This window comes from Rhipicephalus sanguineus, chromosome 8 (genome assembly GCF_013339695.2).
Source record: "Rhipicephalus sanguineus isolate Rsan-2018 chromosome 8, BIME_Rsan_1.4, whole genome shotgun sequence".
Taxonomy (NCBI): domain Eukaryota; kingdom Metazoa; phylum Arthropoda; class Arachnida; order Ixodida; family Ixodidae; genus Rhipicephalus; species Rhipicephalus sanguineus.
This window is the reverse complement of record NC_051183.1, coordinates 122,484,985-122,506,127: the sequence shown is the minus strand read 5'-3', so window position 1 is coordinate 122,506,127 and position 21,143 is coordinate 122,484,985. Positions and strand designations below refer to the sequence as shown.

Sequence of the window (21,143 nt, the reverse complement as noted above, 5' to 3'; positions counted from 1 at the left end):
CAAAGTTGGTATGCCGCTAGGTTCCGACTTTACTTTCGGGAACAGGTCCACTTCGTGTAAAACGCGGCAGCCTCGCGCGAACCTTGTGAAACGTATGACATTTTGCCGCTAGTATTTTGTGAAACGGTTCGGCGGCGAAGTTTTGGTTCCATTCCAGTCGAGATTTCGAGATAACCGAAAGTGGGCACGGAAACTTCGAGTAAAGGGCAATAATACATTGCACTATGGGAAATTGTTCGGTACCGCGGAAACTTCGACTTAGCCGATTTTTCGAGATATGCGAGTTCGAGTTAACGAGGTATTACTGTACTACACTTATTAATAAGTAAAGTTTGTCAACCCTACATGAAATAATACGTTTCCCCAAGCAGTGATGTCGGAATCTTTGCTGAAATTGGCCAAGAAGTTGAAGTTTATTGAGCAAAAACCAGCGACACAAACATGTGTCTGTATGGGAAAATCGCCTAATAGGGGATATTCAAAATGTACAGCGCCATCTGTCCACAATCCAGTAAGCTCGATCCGCCATGATTTGCTGGGCGCGAAAACGAAACCAGTCGCATATCGCAGCCTTTCAGGTGCTTGTTGCTGACTATTTATCTTCGTTCTGCGATGACTTCGCAATGCTTCGTGCGCTGTTCAGGCAACGAGGGAGCCCTGACAATGCCAGGAACAAGGTAGCATTAATTTTAATGGAATTTATCAGTTAAATGAACGAAGAAAAATGATATACCGACGCGAACTTGACAAGATCGGCACTGTGTTTAGGTTCGGAAATGACTGGCGCACGCAAAAGCGCTCTTCAACCTCAGTTCTTATTTCTCCGTTCAATTTAGTTGCTCGCCTGCAACATAAGCTACACTTACAGAACAATATATTACAATATATGCACTTTAAAACAGACGGCCGACGTCGCACGTGCACGAGAGAGCATAATTGACCAACATTAGCTTATCGGTGTTGCAGATCGACGAAAGCAATGATTTACGTATATAAACGTGTGTAGGCAGTGCTACAGACGCTGCTGCGTGCGTCCGCGGTAAATCAGTGCCACCACTCGAGACCCGATCGCAAAGATCCACACAGACATCGCTTTGCAAGCTTCGCAAGGCAGTGTGCGCCGAAGTACATAGTCCGCACGCCGCGTCTGCCCTTCGCTTTACACCACCTTATCCCTCAGCTTTTATTTTTCTTTTGCTTCCTTCGGTTAGCGTGCGCTGCGAACACAGAGTGAGTTACAGAGCCGTACTACAGATGGAGCTGTTTGTTTGGTAGATCTAGGTGGATCGGGTAGATCGTCGTGCTCACCTTTCCACGGATCGCGGGCACTTGTATGCTTGTACGCTGTTCGCAATAGCGCGCAGCGCGCGATAATGCACGCCTCCGTGGCATGCAAAAGCAAAGAGCGCAAAAAGGTATGTCAGTGAACGCACATGTATAGCTTTCAAGAAAACCAGAACGACAGTACTAAATCCGCGCGATAGATTACGACCACAAGGCATGATAAACAACCAGTGTGCATTAAAACAGCCTTACTCGGGCCGCTCTCTCTGTACACAGTTCAAACGCGCGATCAGTATTTTTGTTTGGTTTGCGGCGCACCGCTCATGCACATGTCCATGCCTTGTTCATTTCGAAAAACTACGACACACGCTATTGCGAAGGGTGTAGAGATACATGTGGCTAAAGAAATGAGTCGAGGAACGCAGCACAGTGTTGCACAGGTCGTGCAGAAACAACGTGGTTTCGATATCTAACGCGTGTTTATAATCGCAGTGGGGAATACTATGTAGATGTATTGCTGTGCAAGGTTATCTTAGAAGTTTGAGAGTCACATCTCCTCTGCAATGAATAATTTTCTTGACCGCTTACCTCAGATCGGAAGCACACGCCACTCGAGAAGAGCAGTTCGGCTTTGCGAAGCGATGCGCCTCGTGCAGCTGCCGCCCTGATGAGTTTTGAAGCGCGCAGAGCTTTGATATTGCGTTCCCATCGATTTGTGGCAGTACAGTGAGGTTCACTGACCGTTCGGCGCTGGACAACGAAAGAAAAGGCCGTATTTTCGTGGTCCGAAAGCTCTGCCAACGACTGCGGCTCAGCCTCTCAGTGGCCTCTCCTTATGGAGACGCTAGCAGACGATTCCACAACAGTGCCCAACAAAAAATGGCGGATGCGCCCAGTGTTGCCAGAGCACCAAGCATTATGAATATCCCCTATTGAAATATGCTAATGGTGTTTGACGTCACCGAAATGCAAACACACTTGGGTGGGGCACCTATGCAAATTTTTTCTCCTTGGGACCGTAGCAGCTGTTGGCTGAGCTTGGTTTTATTCTTAGACTGTAATCAACTACAGTTCATCAGCAAATACTACTTGAATACAATGTACTGGTTACATACACAGAGGCGTGCCTCTTGCGAATGGTTTTCATCAAATGATTCCTGATGGCTAACTGTATAAGCAACCTGTGCTGAAAATATATGGAGGACCCTCATGACAGAAGCCAGCACGGCTGAGAGAAAATGTGGAGGAGTTTGCACCGACAGTCAACATGACGAAATGCCGAGAGAGCGAGAATGAGCAGATTGTGCAGATGTACGTGAGGAGTTGCAGGGAAACAATGAGAGGGTTGTGATGTGGTGAAGGAAGATGTTCGAAAAGGACAGAGACAGTAAGTGTGAGGGAGCTGGGGAGATATTCTTGAACTGTCTGTCTAGTGGACATGTCCACTTCAGCAGTCCACTTCGAGCACATTCAGCTACTCAAAAAAGTAACGCGCCATGACGTCATCGTGCTGTGGACCACGTCAACACACCGCACACTCCCAGCATTTGAAGAAAGTGGACTAAATGTACAGTCACAGAACACTTAAACTTGACAAGTTTCTCCTTGCATATGAGCATGTCCCTGATGCTTGCAAATGATACAGGGAATGTGTACCGACCCTCACAGGTGCGTTAAATGAGAGGCTGCATTAACACTTTCGTGACCGCAAAAAAATCGGTTGACTTTGGGTAGTCCGGGAAATATTTGTTTCCTGCCACAGGAAGTAATTTATGCTAAAATGTAGGGTACCAAATTATAGAGGAAGAATTGTTCTTTTTAACAGGTTTAATTTCGAGCAACATATTTATTTCGAACATTATTAAAAAATTATCAAAACAAAAAAGATGTTGCAAGAAGAAAAAGAATTCATAAAGACATCGATGCTACTCTGCACAGGGTAAATATTAAAAAAAAATTATCGAAATATACGTTTTGAATACAAGGCCCTAATAGAATAATATTGCAATTATAAGCTCTGTAAGTAGAAAAGTTACTTACATACATACAAAAATATAAGCACTAGTGACTATCAAGCCACCGCGCGAATAGTTTCTCGACGCTTTGAAACAAAGGTTGGCTGCACATGTATCGCATCAAAACATTTTTTTTTTTTTCTGCACAACTTTCTTTTCCTCATAGCAGTTCTTGTATTTTTTCCATTTTTTGTGCTTGGTGCTGGGGACCCTGAGGCGCCTTTCCGTGTCTACGTTGATATGAACAGTGTACCCCATTTCCGAATCTGCCAAAAACCATAATTTCCATCCTCATTTGTCCACTTTGTCCCTCATGTACTGCCCAATACCAGACTAAGCTTTTAATTTCACCATTTTCTCACCCACGGAAAAGTTCTGAAGCGGTTGAAAGAATAGCGCGATGAATCGTTCATGTGCTGCAGTATAGAAGACGGTGGCCTTCCCCTAGATCAGAGACACTCAAGAAGGCAAGCAACGCCTTGAACCTTTTCCGTGGCATCACTGACGGTGGACGAAGGCCTGTAAATATGTGTTGTCGACTCCAATAGCAATGCAGGCGCGGGACTTGGACGATTCCCGTGTACACCAGAAGTCTGACGAACTTGCGCATCTCCTACTCAGTGACCTCCCTTCAGGATCCGTCCCTCTAACTGTGAGTTGGTTTGGCGAAAATATGCATCCGCGCATACTTATTTGTGTAGTTGCATATCTCTCTGACAATTTCTGCGGTGAAAAACAACGTGAAGAAGCCGCCGCGCGGCACTCCGGAGCGCTAGTTCAAGGTGCACTCCTCGCCGTCATTGCGAAGAAAACTCCGCTTTTCCTGCCACTGGCACCAAATGCTCCCGCCCGAATCAAGATAACACCTTGTAGATAAGAACTGTGACCTTTGGTACGCACCGGATACGTTCACATCAACGCGCGACAGCAATAAAACATCCTGAGGTGAGAGCGAAACTCACCGGCGGATACCTGCTGATGTTGCGGGGTGGTTTGAAGCACTACCGCCGGCCGTACTGAAGTCTGCAGAATCTAAGCCGTCTTCCGTGTCTGTGCTACTACCATCATCCTGCGCTTCTCGCTCAGATTCGTCGGAGTCCGTCGAAATTCGCCGTTTTCGTGGAGCACCCGAGAGCGATGTCGACGCCATAACTGCAACCACGAGCGCTCACCTCCCCGATTTCGAAGGAGCTTTAAAAATCTCCTGGCGGCGAGAAAAAGAAACTACAAAACGAAATTGATGAAGTACATCCTCTTTTACCCTTTCGAGAGAGTGAGCTGTCCAGAAGCGCTCAGAGAGCGCCAAAATTTGAACTTGAAGTCATTGTTAGTATACTAACGATGGGAATAGGCGTGGTCACGAAAGTGTTAAACCCAATTCGAGGGCTAACGCGATCACATAATCAGAGTTAATGCACGGCCTCCGAGATTCGTGCAGCCAAGAGTGGATCTCGAGGGTCTGCATTTGCTACGTTAAAGCACATTCCATTCCTCTCATTTGTGTCGAGAATTGAGAAAGCTCCATGACATCAAATGATATTGCAGAAGAACTGGAAACATGGGACGTCTGCTCGTCAAGCTACAGCCAATCAGCGGTGCCGAAATGGACAGTCCACTAAATGACAGTTCAAGAATACACTCAAACTTCATTATAACGAAGTCACATCTGCCAGAAAAATAACTTCGTTATATCCGAAAATTCATTATAAAACGTTTATTTGTAACACTGTAGCTATGACAAGACTATTCTTCATTTACTTCGTTATAACCGATAATTCGTTATATCCGTGTTCGTTATATCGAAGTTCGAGTGTAGTTCCCATGTTGTAGGCTCATGGCACATCTCAAGCGCCCGCCTTCTGGCATCAAGTTTATGCACCTTCAGGCGCGAACTATGAAGGATTGTTGGCAAATGCGTCAAACATGCCACAACATCATTTCTAGGCACTCCATAATATATTTCAATTAAGAAGAGGATGTAGTAATATGTTTCTTTGGGCAAGTTTCAGTAATTAAGTGGTTGTGGGGTCATGAGGCTCATGACTGTTGAGGCTGTACGAGCGACAGGCTAACAACCTGGCTGCATGTTCTCATCCCTTCTCCTCAAGCAGAGCACAACTTTCAAGGGAACCGTGATCCGTGTGAACGAGCCCATGGGCGTGATCGGGATCACCTGCTCGGAGAAGGCCTGCCTACTGAGCAACTTCGTGTCGGCCATGGCGGTAGCACTGGCGGCCGGCAATTCAGTGGTTGTGCTCGCCAGCTCGGAGTGGCCGCTTCCTGCACTGCACTTCTGTCAGGTAAGCCGATGTTCTTTTGTGTGCGAGAGCGCATGTTGGCGTGCATACCACGATTTGCACGACATACGGTAGGCTCTCTATAATTTAGTCTCCAGGGGGTTAAAGGATTTTGTTTGAGTTATCAGAAGCTTGAATTATCAGAAGCTCTGATAAATAGGCTTGGGGTAACATGCCAACTTGTGTTGTAATGTGTGTTTCTCCGCACCACATTAACGTGATAAACAGGTCTGACTGATTGCCAGTAAAGTTTATGGATGTTGGCAGTCATACTGGTACTCAATATTATACAGTGCATGCACGCGTGTGTAATTAAGGGACAAAATGTGTTGGGCACCACGATAGCTGGCAGCTCCTTCCCATATTTGATGTGCTTTTCTGCATGATACCAATGTACTGCGATAAAAGTCCCTGAACAAGCATTCCACACGTGGCAGACCAAGGCCGCACTGTCTTGTCTTTTTCTTTTCTTTCTTCCTGTTTCGACTAGTATTGCCGCGTTGTCGGCATGCAGTCGGCTTTTATTTGCAGCTGTTAGTGATATAAGGGGCATTCACACGGGGAGGGGGATCCTCAGTGGAGAAGCGCGCATTGCAGACCACATGATAACGATATCATGGACTTGCTAATCCCCGAATAGGTGCGAGTGGCCATGCCCGCTCGCTCATTCATGGCATCGTGGTCACATGATCCACAATCCCCACTTCTCCCCCGAGAATTTCTCCTCTGTGTGAATACCCCTACAGTAATGCAAAGTTCAACCAGAAGTGATAAAGGCAGCAGATATTTCCTGGCACATACAAGAAAAAAAGCATGAATTAACCGAATTTACACCCTGGAGCAATTGGAATTAAGGAACCTCAAAATACATTGAAACCATAGCAGGCCAACCAAAAATCTGAAATTGGCTTGAATTAACTGAAAATTTGAACTGTTGAGAATCTACTCTATATCACTGCCTGAGTTAGTGCGAAATGCTGCATACCTCGTTGCCGTCGTATACCTTGTCACTGTCAATGCTTTGCCGTTTGCATGAAACTGTTAATCTTTCGTTAAGGGGCCCCTTGCCTGGCAATGTTGCAAATTTTATTACACACTGGCAAGTTGGAAGGTGCCATCTGGGGAACATCTTACCGAAGGAATTTTTTTGGAATTGGTTCATTATTGCAATACAGTTAAACCTCGACCTAACCAAACCTGATTTTACGAAGTTCCCAGTGTAACATTATTAATGAGAACTAACAGACACTAATGCCAGGGAAAGTAGATGGGACGTTATTTGTAGTAATTAAGATATAGATGTGAAGAAAGTTGTCACGTATCTCGGGAGCGCTTGCAATGTCGGAATGGAGTTGGGAGAGAGAGAGAAGAGCGACTCGGGAGACACCGTGGTGGCACTGCAAACAAAACTTTATCTACCACACCACGGCACACAAAAATGAACACTCAAAATTTACAACAAAAAGTAACATTAGGAAATGCGACGCTATTGCGCAACCACTAACAGACAATCGCAAAACCTTCGAGCTATGCCTAGCTCCTCTCAACCCGAGAGTCTGGCCACTATGGCCTCTCAGTTAGTCGCGCTACACATGGAACGTTCTTACTCCGTTCGTGAAGTCTGCTGACTCAATCCAACTCCAAAGTCGACGCCCAGTCCCGTCGTCGCAGCTCCTGTCGACGTCTCCGAGCCGTCGCCGTCGATCAGACGCCTCGCTGATCGTCTTCCTCGCCGACGCCTCGTTCTCGTTGGAGAACACCGGTCCCTCCCAGCTAGGCCTAACTGTCGGCCTCTCCTCAGTGCCACTGGCTCGAACTGTCGACGTGGCTCTCCGGTGATTGTCGGTGGGTCGCCGTCGTCTTGCCGAGCTGTGGTAGTGCCGCAGGTGCCTCGAGAACTGCGTGATGAGGCTGCCGCAAGCCCGGAACGCCTCACTCGGTAGACCCCGAGGTCGACGGCCACCCTCCCGGGGCATGCACAACGCTGCCTCCAGAATTCAGCCCTGCTGTTCCCGTCGCGGACGCGACGCTGCCTGCACCACCTTGCTCCTCGACGACTCCACCGAACAATGCCCAACTCTTCTTCTGTGGTCTCTCACCTCAGCTCGGGTCGCGTGGCACGCGCCTTTCTCCGGCCAATGGCTTGCGTCGACGTGGCGGGGGTGCACACCATCGGGTACTTTTCCATTCCCCGCACACCATCGACGCCTTGCACTGTCCGGCGCGCGCCCCGTGCCCCTTTACTCATGACAAAAGTAAAGTGGACAAAAAGATAACTTGCCGCCGGCAAGGACGGAACCATTATTGCATTATTGTCTGTTAGTTCTCATTAATATTGTGTCTAACAAAGAAAAAACGAGCCCTTGAAAGTCATCTTCTTTCCTCCAATGTAACGAAGAAATTTTGATTCCCCGGCAAATACTCAGAGGGCTCAGTGTTATCATCGAACCAAATTAATGAACTAGCTTGGCCACCAAACCTGATTTGACATTTTCCAGAAATACCCGAGTAAAAAAAGTGGCAATTTATTTCCAACTTTGCAGGGACAGGTATTTTTTCGAGTGTGTGCTCTAACGCTGTCACATCCAAACATCTAGGCACCCTACTCACAGTCCTAGCTTTAGTTTGAAAAGGCTGCTTGCCACATGGATCAATGGACTCTGCATTCAGTAGCACTCTTACATGCCGGATGGTGCTACAAGCAGTGGTGATTGTTTTCGTAATTACATGGCACTAATCGTCTCCTTGCAACTTCCTGGCTCAGCCTGGTCACACAATCACTTCATTCGTTCTCTGCAATTCGTTCTCTGCAATCGTTCGCCCCTCATTGCTTCACGTAACGTCTTTCTGGCCTGTATCTCTTGGACATCGTTCTCCCTATGTCATGTCCGGGTGACAAGAGGCTCCATGTCAAGGCCGCCCTCACGGACTTTTCACACGTTCAGGAGTACATTGGTGCAAGAACAACGGCCTGGTAGCTTTTGGTTGTTGCAATGTTACAATTTTAAATTTCGAAGGGCCGAAAAATTCGAAGGGCCGAAAACAAAACTAGAAAAATACATATTTTTCAAAAAATACAGAACAGTAGAAAAAAAACATACATACAGACATTGTGATGGTGGTATAGTATGCAATATTAAATAGGTAGAGAATGTATTTTCGAACACCAAGACAATGTACGTAAAACACTAGCAATAATCAATTTTATAAAGGATTTTTAATGCACTCTTCAATGCTTCCAGTGCTCGTCAAATTCAATACAGACACTGGCAAATGATCCCACTCGTTTATCGTTCAGGGAAAAAAACAATATGCACACACATCAAGATAGTATTTTGAAACCGAAAACACAAATTGATTGCTTGATCTCACATTGTTGGTTTGCCTGGGAACAAGATAAGTCTTAGTTTCAATACTAAAATGTCCTTTTGATAACAAAGAAAGAAATTTAAGTCAACCAAGTTTCCGGCACTGAGCCAGCATAGGCATTTCAATCAACTGAAGCATTTCAGAAACAGAATAATTTTGAGAATACGCACCGTGATAAAATTAGGCTTGCAGCTTTTCTCAATTTTTTCAATGCGATTTATTAGCACTAATTGGAACAGATCCCATACTACACTAGCATATTCTATCTTTGGTCTTACGTAGGTCAAATATGCAAGCAGCTGAACGTATGGTGTTGCGAGCTTTAGTTTGCGGCGAAGGGACCATAACTTTATTTTTCTGCAGCTGCACAAATCCTGTTCACGTGCGGTTTCCAAGTTAAGTCTTTCGAAATTATTAAACCTAGGTATTTTATCATGTCAGCTTCGGTAAGAGTTGTGGAATTCATCTTATAATTACATGTGACAACGTGTTTTTTTCAATTGATAACTCTGAGCATGACTGACTTGGATTCATCAACATTCATTTTCCATTTAGCGGCTCATCCTTCTACAGCTTTAAAAGCTCACTTAAGTGGCGCATGATCATTCCGGTTATTAATTTCACGATATATTAGGCAATCACCTGCGAATATATAACGTAATGGTTATGTCATCGCCTATGTCATGAGCAATATCATTTATGTAAACCAAGAAAAGAAGTGGTCCTAAGACGGATCCCTGTGATACGCTGAGGTTATTTTTAACAGATTAGATTTGCCACCGTTTATTTCGATGTATTGTGTCCGACCTGCAAGGTAAGAGCGGATCCACGCAACAACTTCATAATTTATATTCCTTTCCATTAGCTTATTTATTAATTTGGTTTGCACAAGCCGGTCAAAAGCCTTGGATAAATCTGAACATATCGCGTCGATCTGTTTTCTGTTTTCAGTGCAGTTGAAAAGTCATTAATTGTTTCTACCAATTGTGTAACAGTGGATAGGTTCCGTTGAAAGCCGTGTTGATTAGAAAAGAAAGCCTTCTTGCCTTCAAGGTAACTATAGATTGATTTTGATATTACAGTCAAATCTCGTTACAACGAACACCACATTAACGAACATTTCAAATTAACGAACTTTTAAGAAATCCCGTGCCGACTGCTTATAGTTTCAATGTAAAAATATTTCACTACTACGAACTTCAGATTAACGAACATTTCAGAGTAACGATCGTTATTTAATTCTCGTGTAATCTTAACAACGCCTCAGTATTACGAACTTATATCCCGAAATGCGAGGATTCTTAGATTTCAGTGTATCGGTCATGGCAGTCGGAGCTGTAAGGTAGCAGACGACGCAGCGCGAAGAGCGGACGCCCTCCCGCTAAAACCTGAGATGGCACGGGAGGAGAAAGACGCGGGCGGAGAACTTTTTTTTTTTCCCTTCGTTGCGGAAGCGACAACGCATCAGGTTTTGTAAAGGCCCAACCGCATGCATAGCACGCGACTTTCGAGCGAAGGCGACTGCGACAAACGGGCTCCGTCGCGCTAGAGTGACTCTAGTCGCGCTGCTCGATTGAAAACGATTGCGCGCACGCAGGCAAATTACGAAAAAGAATACAAAGTAGATGAATGGCAACATGCCAAATTTATTATTGTCTTGTTTGAGATAAAGATGCCATAAAAGCGTTTTGGGACTTCCTTTTTTCGCAATCTTATGTTTAACCGCGGCAGTAGTATCTGCTGTGATCCCATGGGGCGCCCAGAAGCGTACGCTGCCTACGCTACGTCGCACTTTGCAAACTGCGCTATGTTGGGGTTAGTCCACGAGGCGCATCTCGACAACGTTTCCTCTTGCTGTCATAGAACGTTTAAAAAAAGCAGCAGCGCCTCACATCGTTGCTTCGCAGGGCTAAGGGCTACCTCACACGACGACGATGTTGAGATTGCAGCAAGCTGCCACCAATGCAGCAAGCTACCACCGAAACATCAAAACGAACCGTCGATCATAATTAACGACAAAATACGGCCGCTGCCTCGCTCTCCGCGTGAGATGGGGCTGTAAAGAAGGTAGTCTATAACTTGCATTCCTTGAAGTACGCGCCGATTGGAAGCATCACGAGCAAATTGCAACCGAAGCAAGGGTCAGAGATGCTGCCATGTTGTTGGATATCGCTCACTTCCGGGCGACAAGCGATGTTTTCTGGCTTTCCAGAAACCTGGGATGCTATCGCGGAACGATTCTATTTCAGATTCCAATGCCTTTCGTGCTTTTCGCGCTTGGCCAGTGGTCAGAACGACGGTCCGTCCGCGTTATCAGCGCGATCAGCCAGCCGTGTGGAATCGGAAATAGCATCGTTTCGCGATTGCACCCCTGCGACAAGCGACGGCGATGGATGGCCCTCCGCGACAGCAAATCCTGTCGGCCGTCGCTCAAAACTCGCGTGCATGCAGTTGGGCCTTAAAGGATTGCAGCGATGACATGGACGACGATGTCACGGTAGCACCCGAAGATCGCGACGAGTCCGTGTCGGCCACAGATGCGTTGGACTACTTGAGGAAACTCCGCATATTCATAGAAAAAAGCGGAACAGCGACCGAAGCGGCGGATAAAAATGCGGACGGTCTAGAATCGTTCGTGACGCAGAGTTTGTGCTGCACCCGTCAAAAAAAAATGATCACGGACTATTTCAAATAAACGTGCCTTGTCTGACGTTCACGTGTGCATTGTTGTGAGAAACGAGTTCAAGGACGTACCGTTGCAAAGCTGGGACGTTTGCGTTACTGAAATTCTATTGTTATGGTAAATTTTTGGGCTGTCGCTATAACGACCTTTCAGAATAATGAACATTTTTCCGCGGTCCCCTGAAGTTCGTTATACCGAGATTTCACTGTATGTGTTCAAGAAGCTTGCAGCACACACACGTCAATGAAATGGGCCGATAGTTTCCGATGTTTTGCTTTTCACCAGATTTGTTACCAGCACAACTTTCACAACTCATCTGGAACTCATCTGGAATCCGTTTCTGTGCTAGCGATGCCTTAAATATAATCTAGAGATAGCAGGCTGCCCATTCTGCATACCTGCGTAAAAACGCATTTGGTAGACCGTCTGGGCCTATAGATTTCTTGTCTTTAATAATGAGCAAAAGTGCTACAATGCCTTCATTTGATACCTCTATATCAGGCATTGGTGAAAGTACGGGGATTCTAGCGCAAAGGGTGAAAAACCATCTGCAGAACTATCGGTAAAGATAAATTGAAAAAAATTATTAAAGTAAGTTGCAATACGAGAGTAGTTTGGCACAAATTCATCATTAACGACAATGTCCCTGGGACCTTCGATATTGAGTTACAGATGCCACCAAAAAGAGTGCGGATCGTCCTTCATAAAATTAGTCAGTGTCCCATCATAGAAAGTTTTTGAGCAGCAAATCATCTTCTCGCGCAATGCAGTGCTTAGTGCCGAAATTTTATTGTGATCTTTTCTTAACCTCTTTCTTTGATGGCTAGTTTTCCGTTTTAAATTTATGATTTCTTGTGTTATTCATGGATGCTGTTTATTATTTTTCTTCTTTTGAATTGTCACAAACCTATTGATGCAGTGAAACACGACACCTTTAAATGACTGCTTTCTTGCTCCAGTACCTCTGGGCTTTGAAAGTACTATGTACTTTCTCACATATACCCGCATAAACAATGTAAAAAATTTGGAGCAAAACTCAAGAAAAAAAAACGAGAAATCTCTTGTCTGCAGCAGTGGCATCATGGCAGAGCTTTACAGCTGTGCAAGGAAGGTAGCTTTGCGGCAGTACATGGGGATAATTGTTAGAAAATTTCCCACGAATTATTGTTGAGGGTGCAGGTTATACACAAGAAAACATGTATTTTCAATAATTAAGCATGCTAATTTTCCCATGCTGTGCTTGACTTCACACACACACTGCTTCTACGTAAGTGATGCACGACTCGGGGTAGGGCGAAACAACCAAACTTGCTGCAGACTGCACGCAGTAACGTGGTCACCCACGTCCCGCACTTGCAGATCTTGCAGGCGTCGGACATACCACCGGGCGTAGTCAACGTCCTGTCGGCCAAGGAGCGGCCAGCGCTGCTGCGCACGCTCGCGGAGCATCACGACGTCGCCGCCGTCTGGTACTACGGGGAGCAGGACAGCACAGTCGCATTCCTCAGATGTGCGGTCTCGCACAATGACAAACACTGCTGGGTGTTCCCCTTGAGAGACGACCAGGACCGCTACTGGATGGGCTGGCAGATCACGCAGCACACAACTGTGCCCAAAAGCATCTGGCTTCCGTTTGGCGATACGTTCGCCAACTGATGGCAAGGGCTGTCGGAAACACAGCTCTCACTCGCACTGCCACGGGAGACCTCGATTGCAAAAGCTTTGGTTTAATCTACTTAATGTGAATGCATCAAGCCGCAATTCATACTGACACAGACCAGTCTAGCAGTGTATCCAGTCAACCCTCCAGGATGTGTCAGATGCAACGCCACTTGACATGCCCTCGGCCTATACCCATTGCAGTTAAAACTCAATGTAACGAAGCCAGATTTTTGGAAGTTCCAAATCTAATCAAGACATTTCCATTCCCCAGCATGTACCCATAAGATTCACTGTTGTTATCAACCCAAATTAACGAAACCAATTTGGCAGCAAACTCAGCTTAACAAACCTTTTTCCGAAGTGATTGTGCAAAAACCACTGATATCTTTCTAATATGGAGGGGTTTTTCTTGAACACTACAGCACTCTAACACTATCGCATTAAAGCATCTACGCACCGTAATCACGGCTCTAGCTTTACTTTGACGAGGCTGTATGCTGTGCCCCATGCAGGGAACAACGGGCTGTGAACTTAGCAGTCTAACGTACCGGACAGCGCTGGGGGCAGCAGTTGCTTTCATTGTTTGGTGCTGATCGTCTCCTCCCAACGAACTTGCTCGGTCTGCTCGCACAATCATTAGCAAACCAGCAGCCTGTCGTAGATTCGCATGCTAACGGGCCTGCATCGCTCAGACATGTAGCCTTTCATGTCCGGAAGGCATGGGAGGCTTCATCTTCGGGCAGTCTTTGGGCCGTCCTCCTGGAATTTCCACACATGTGGCATGAGTTAACAACAAATACAATGCTGCGGTAGCTCTTCAGTGTCTCTTTGTTACAATTCTGGATTTCGAAAGACCAAAAAATATCCTTCTCGATTTTACGAACTTCCCAATTTAACGAAATAATTCGAGCGTGGTGATCACTCCGTTAACTCAATGAGTTTCAACTGTAGTGTTTACACAGAACCAATTGTAGTTTGGCATGGCAAGACGACTTGATGCGACTTTTTCATGTCCGTGTATTCCTAGCTAGTACTATCTGGCTAGTACTATTGCTAGTACTATTGCTATTGCTATTGCTAGTACCTAGCTAGTACTATTGCCTCCTGCATGCTGTCATGATGTATTAGTTCAGTTCTATTCTTTTCCTCTGCTCGGGCCTGGTCATTGCTCATGCTACATATTGTCCTTTTTTGTTTGTTTATCTGTTTGTTTTTATGCCCCTAAACCTCTTGCTTCTGTTTTGATCCCTGTGTACACTGTTTTGTAAAGGCCAGGGCATTTCAAGTGACAGTATTTAGTTTTTACAGCTTATATTGCGCTTTAGCCCAGTAATATGTTGTGGGGACTTCATATGGCCACTCCAGTGCACGTTAAAGAACACCAGATGGTCTTAATTTCCGGAGCCCTCCACTACGGTATCTCTCATAATCATGTTGTGGTTTTGGGACGTAAAACCCCAGATATTATTAATATTATTATTCATATGGCCACTCTTTGAGATGCAACTTGACATGCAATTTCAAATGGTCCCTGTAGACTGTCAAGAAAAGCTTTGTTGAACGTTGATGTTGACCGAAGTTTAGACTGCTCATGTACAGTTGCACATGTGTTGCTTGTTATTGCGCCTTCACGCATTGTGCCTTATTCGTTCAACTAATTGCTGAACAAGATTGTTGAAACACAGTTCTGAACAATGATGCAGTACATCCGACAGTATGGTAATGTACTGCGACACCAGATGGTGCCACTTTTGTGCCAGTCTCGATATACCTTCATTTTTCTATGTTTCTGGAGGCAATGCTCACTTGTGACGCTTAGAGGAATCCAGCCTGTGATGAAATTATTTATCCATGCATGATGTTGACTTCAAACAGTGTTGAATAATTACCAGAAGCCAAAGTTGAGAGGTAAGCAGTCTTTGAATCAAGGGTAAATCAAATGTCTGGTTAAGTCTTGTCTGGTCGGGAAGCATCACAAAGAAAACACAAGACACAGAGCAAATGAAAAAAATTCAGGAGCCCTTCCCGAATGGGGCAAATGGGGGCAAGCGAAGCTTGGCGTGTGCATGCCTGATGTATTACTTTTCCTTCCTTCTTTCATTCTTTTCATTGCATTACAATGCTCCCTCCTAAGTGCTTCCTCCTTGCTGGGTATAGGGCCTTCATCCACGTGCATAGCAGCATGACACTTATGTTGCTACAGGCAACAACGACAGTCGTGTTCATATCTAGGCAACATTGAAATGTGGCAACGTGAAGTCACAAGTGACCTCGATAAAAGATCACAGTGCCACATCAGAAACAGCTGATTGCCGACAAGTCCACGATTGAGGGAGTATCAATTATTGAATAATGGCGCGGACATATACGCATGTGACCGGCACACCTTCAAGAGCCTCATTCGTGTACACCTGCGTTTCTGTACACTCGCAGGCACCAAGTTTTTCTGTGGTCGCACCTAGAATGCCGATTTGTGAGGTAACACAAGCTTCGCTTGAAAAAAATATTGAAAACTTGACTTTACATAGCACCAAAGCTGTGGTCTCTTTCCTGCAAGTACAAGAATGATATTCATCTGGGTTGACTGGGAGGCTGCAACATCGTTCTGCAAGGCAGGTTTACTGACTATGTTCACAAAGTGTCATATGGTTTCTTTAGTAGAAGTGTACTGAAAACGTCAAAAGAAGCAGACGATGACAAACTGTCACCATTGTTCAGAATTTCACTTTGGGATGTGCTCTCGCGACTGCTTAGGTTGTTGTCAGAATATCTAGCATCTGGTCAGCATTGTCTCAACAACTTTGGGGCTGTCTCTTCCTAAGTGCATGCCAGAAGGCAACAGATTGTATAGGTTTTCGAAATTCATCGAATTACCCTGAAAAATGGATGGCTGCATCAAGAAAGTACAAATGACTGAACTACACTCACTAAAATATCCCGGTTTCGCTTGCTTTGCAATATTTTTATAGCTATAATACAACAAATAAATAAAACAACTCCTGTTGCATGAAGGAAACGAAGGCCCCTCCCCTAACCTCATCTTGGTAGTTGGTTTAATCTGAACTGCAATGATGGTCATGTTACGACAGTGTCCACTTCCGATGTGGAAGGAGCTGGTTTCGTTTCCTAGTGCCTGCGGGGACTCACCGGTTTTTCTGATGGGGAGAGAGAGGTGCCCCATCCTGGCGCTCGGTGTCCTCTGTGCTCGTATCTCGCCAAGGTGGCCTCTCCTTTCCCCTGTCCTGTTTCACTCCCCTGTGCCCTCCCTCAAATGATGCTGTGCCATGCTCCCTTATTGGTTTCAGAAATAATCGTCTTTCCTATCCTCAAACCACTACCTTATCCTTCATTCGTTCAGGGTAAGCCTTATGTGTGAAGGCTGCATGAGGACTTTAAGGGCGGGCATGGCTTTATGGAGACCAAAAATATCGTCACAGAAAAAAAAAAGTTTTTTGTATTACATTATTGAAATGCGCACCTATTCTTTTACATGCAAAGCGTACCTTAAAGGGACGCTAAAGTGAAACAGTATATTAGCTTAGACTGATAAATTATACTCTGAAAACTCTAATGTCATGAATTTTGCCACCACAGGTTTATTCATACGTGAGAAAACTAGTGTCAAAGGCTTCACTTTTAAATTTAACGCCGAAATCACATATGGTAAAGTCATAGATTTCAAAGTGTTTTCATATTTCAGCCATATTGGCTCAATGAAACTCCCTTAAACTAGGTATATTAAGCCTCAGGCTACTTCAAAAAACAGTATACTTAATTTTTACCAATTTGGGACTGTCATGGCAACTGGTGAGGAAAGTTTAAGGTGGCATCGCCACTCGCATTTTGTTTTTGCACCTTTTATTTGCTTACTAAGTGTCTTCTCGCAGCAAGCATGGTGTTTTGGTATCCTGAAAGAGGTAGTTTGCTAATACCAGAAAAATTGTTTGTCTCTTTAGCATCCCTTTAAGGTCTTATAAGATCGCTGTTTCATCTGCAGTTTAGATCTATGTAATTAGCGCGTGTTGAATCTGAAATGTTCTTGTGTCACTTATTTTGCTTGTCAGTGATATCTCATGATCTAGAACAGCTAGAGCTGTAATTATTTTTTTAACATAAAGCCCAAACTGTGTGTCACAAAGTGCTGAGAGCAGAGTTTTCATTTTCTGCTCATACATTTCTTTAAATTTCATTTTGTTTTTTCTTTGGGTGTTGTCTTGGTATGTACATTTTAATTTCGATCAATTTCAGAATCGCTAGTTGAGGTTTGATTTGATAACTATTTGCAGCATTGCACTTATTGCATATTACGATATCGAGCTATCTGATAATCTTCATTTTCTGCTGAACGAATTTTCTATCTCCAGAAACAATAGAAAGGCAGCTTTGTGTATCTTGTAAAGTAGTTCACCTTCAAGAAAAAATTATTGAATATTTGAAATCAGCATAAAAAACTCAACCAGTCAATTTATAGTTTCATCAGATTTGGACATAAAATACAACAAAATATCTCCACACACCATGTTCCTTAAGGGGACACTAAAGTGAAACAATTAATCGGTTCATATTGATAAATTGCACTCTGAAAACTCTAATGTCGTTAATTTCACCACGATAGGTATTTAATAGAGGAGAAAACCAAGGTTAAAAGTTCCATTTTTAAATTTTGCACTGAAATCTCCGTGCATGATGTGATGGATTTCAAAGCTTATTGTTCCTATTTTGACGATATTGGCTCAACAAAACTTCCTGAAACTTGGTATGTTAAGTCTACAACCCCGTCAGAGGACTATGTACTTCATTTTTACTGATTAGGAACTACGAAGGACCTAGTAGTCGCCGTCAAAATTCATGACGTCCCGGCCTTCGGTGAGGGAAATTCAAAGGGGCGTCGCCACCCGCTTTTTCTTTTTGCGCGTTTCGTTGCTTGGCAAGCATCTTCCCACGATGAGCTTGGTGATCTTGGAATTTCGAAAGAGTAATTTGCTAATGCGAAAAAAAATCTTTTTTCTTTTTAGTGTCCCTTTAAGTGGTTTGCCTCGAGTTCGCACGAACTTCTTTTCATGACCTAAGGCGTACTGTTTCATGTCCAAGGCGTTTGCTTTGTCAAAACCCTCACAAGCTAAGATGGAGGCCAAGGTACAAAAGGCAGAGGGTGAACGGGTAACGACTGATTTTTAAAGCAAAGCTTTCTTTTTTTTGTGGAAATAGTGAGGGGTCATGACACCAGAGAGCTGTGCTGATATGGAATAGAGGGCACCGGAGGAGGCGGTGTCACCTTGCACGTGCGTTCTGTTTCCGGCCTGAGGGTTGACCAGTCTTTCCTTGAAGGCGTGCTTGGGTGCTCCCATGTGCGCCTTCAACGAAAAGTCGGGTACCTGAAACAAATAGCACAGAAAACCAGCCTGCATCTTTGAACTGGTTGCATTAAAAGGTGCCTTACAGTGTTCACCAAAAGGCTATCTGAAGGAAACCTGTCAAATAAACAAAAAAAGCGAAGCAAAAGAAGTGCCACTCTCTGCAAGAGTGACATCAGTATGCTGCGTAATGAATCTTCGCTGTAACGTATATTCCAGCGGGGCACTTTGGATCTGCTCCCAGTGTTATGCTTGTGATTTTTTGCTTTTACACTGTCCTCCAACAGGCTGGGCATTGGTGCTGATCGTATTTCATAATTATGATCAAATTTGAGCTGACGACAGAGATTCTTGAGAGCAAGTGTTTGCAGTGAAAGGAAGATGGTAGTGTGATTCCACATTCTTGCAGGAGCTTGTCGTCGCATCCATCTTTACAATATCTGCGAATATATAATATCAAACTTTTGAAAAGTTCTCTGCATCATCATATCCATGACCTCGTTGCAGATGCAACAGTGCTCATATTCAAGAGTGGTTCATTGTTCATATTAAAGGGTGCCATAAACGTTCCCAGCCAACCAGAACATAGCTGAACAATCTCTTTATGTGTTTTGAGTGTACCCGTAAGTGTGCGCAGCATTTTCCATTAGGGGGGGAGGGGGCTGCAAGTTTAACCACTGCCCTGTCCCCCTTTCTGTTGGCCGAATCCACTTCCCCACTGTGTGCATGCCTACGAGTGTACCTGTTTTTGATGCTTCAATTCCTACAGTAGTATTAGTATGGTACAGGTTGCTCTTTGCTATACTTACATGTTAGCGTTTCGGTTGGATTTCTCGTATCTTGCTGCTTTGTGTCTGTACCTCATGCCAGTTTTCCCTGACCAATGTTTTCTCTGTTGTACCTCTCTTGCGTTATAAGAATGTGTTTAGTACCTTTTGTAGCTTTTTTCATTATATGCACCATAAAGGCTATCCAACCAGAGAAGGCCCTAAGGACTTCATATGAACATCTTTCTTTCTCTTCTTAGTTGTTGGCAGCTAATTAGTCGTTAAACAGTTTATGTTGTAGTGTACGCCAGAGAGAACTAAGTTGTCATGTTTTGTTATGTATAATGCCAACGTCTCCAGATATGCATTCCTTCTTCTGAAGAACTGTTTGATGAGTATCATCGTCCATTTTCCTGGGACCTGACTTTGCACACGTAGGTTGGATAATGAACACTTTTACCTTTAGGAAGAAAAACATTGTGAAGCTAGGGCCATGAGGTGGCCTGTCATCTTCGAGTGTTATTCAGTAGTGCCAAGAAGCGTATTTCACTGAGACACACTGTGGTTTTCAGGCACTGTTTGTGTGTTATAATAAACAGTTAACGAGCCTGACATATCGTCCGGTGCAGGTCATTTTGAGTTTGCAGTGTCATGGTGTCATGTCATGCACACGTGACCTGCCATGGTGGTCTAGTGATTATGGTGCCTGACTGCTGACCTGAAGGTCGTGGGATCGAACCCCCGGCCCCCATGGCTGCATTTCAATGGAGGTGAAATGCTGGAAACCAAATGCTGAAGGCCCGGAGCCCTCCACTTTGGCATCTTTCGTAATCAATCAATCAATCGACTTTTATTTCTCATTGAGAAATATGGGGGTAACGAAAAGAAAAGCCACAATACTGCGGCTTGACAGAGCTCTGGCCCCCCACAAACTCCAGCAGCAAAAATGAGCAACAGTACAAGAAATGATTGTGCTGGAAATAAAACATTTTATTTGAATGCACTCGGACAGGAAGAAACTAGGAAAAACATGAGAGGATCTGGTCTTTATGCATCATTATACACAGTGATACACATTGATGAGACTTATGAGAAAAACAAGGAAAGAGAAAAAAAATCCTGTCATGGGTTTTGGGACGTAAAACTCCAGCAATTATTATTACATACATAAATGTGAAAAACAATGTGAACAAGAATGGTGGAATGAATGGCGAAAACTATTAAAAAATTGGGGGACCCTGGCGATTTTTCGAGGTCGATGGATCTCAGTGAAATTCGCTGGGTACGTTCCTTTGCACGTTTCCGTCATTTATGCCAAATTACAGGCTTGAGACCTGCGCAGATTGTTTGTAAATGAATTTTGAAGATTGTCTGCAAACGCCCTCCTGACTTCCTACAATTATTGGCAACATTGCGTCTGTGACGTCAGTGTTGGCAAGGCGGCGGAAGTGACGCAGCCGAGGGCACCGCTAACCTCGGCGCTTAGGCCGCTACAGCGAGCGTCTGCTGTGCACAAGGCGACAGACAGCATTGGTTTGGCCGGCGCTTCGCTGGTCGTCCCGGCTGTCACAGTTTTCATACTCCGCGCCGGCGTGACCGGCATGCCTTGCACGACTTCCGGTTCGTTCGTAACAACGTCTACGTCATACGTAGACAGTACACTCGGTTGGGTTTCGGTTTCGGTGTTGCGCTTTTTTGCTTATTTAAAATTA

General features: G+C 44.6%; 1 protein-coding gene across 1 annotated transcript; it reads left to right on the top strand.

Moving 5' to 3' along the window:
* Positions 1–5,383: 5,383 nt before the first annotated feature.
* Positions 5,384–20,036, top strand: LOC119402342 (aldehyde dehydrogenase family 16 member A1). The gene is made up of 2 exons (XM_037669487.2): positions 5,384–5,599; positions 13,008–20,036. Exons 1-2 carry the CDS (start codon positions 5,384–5,386, stop codon positions 13,302–13,304), a joined length of 513 nt encoding a protein of 170 aa, XP_037525415.2. The 3' UTR covers positions 13,305–20,036.
* Positions 20,037–21,143: the final 1,107 nt, after the last annotated feature.

Coding starts and splice junctions, on each gene's coding strand:
- LOC119402342 (XM_037669487.2), top strand. CDS start 5,384: ATGTTCTCATCCCTTCTCCTCAAGCAGAGCACAACTTTCAAGGGAACC. Junction 5,600..13,007: donor CTGCACTGCACTTCTGTCAG/GTAAGCCGATGT, acceptor CCGCACTTGCAG/ATCTTGCAGGCGTCGGACAT.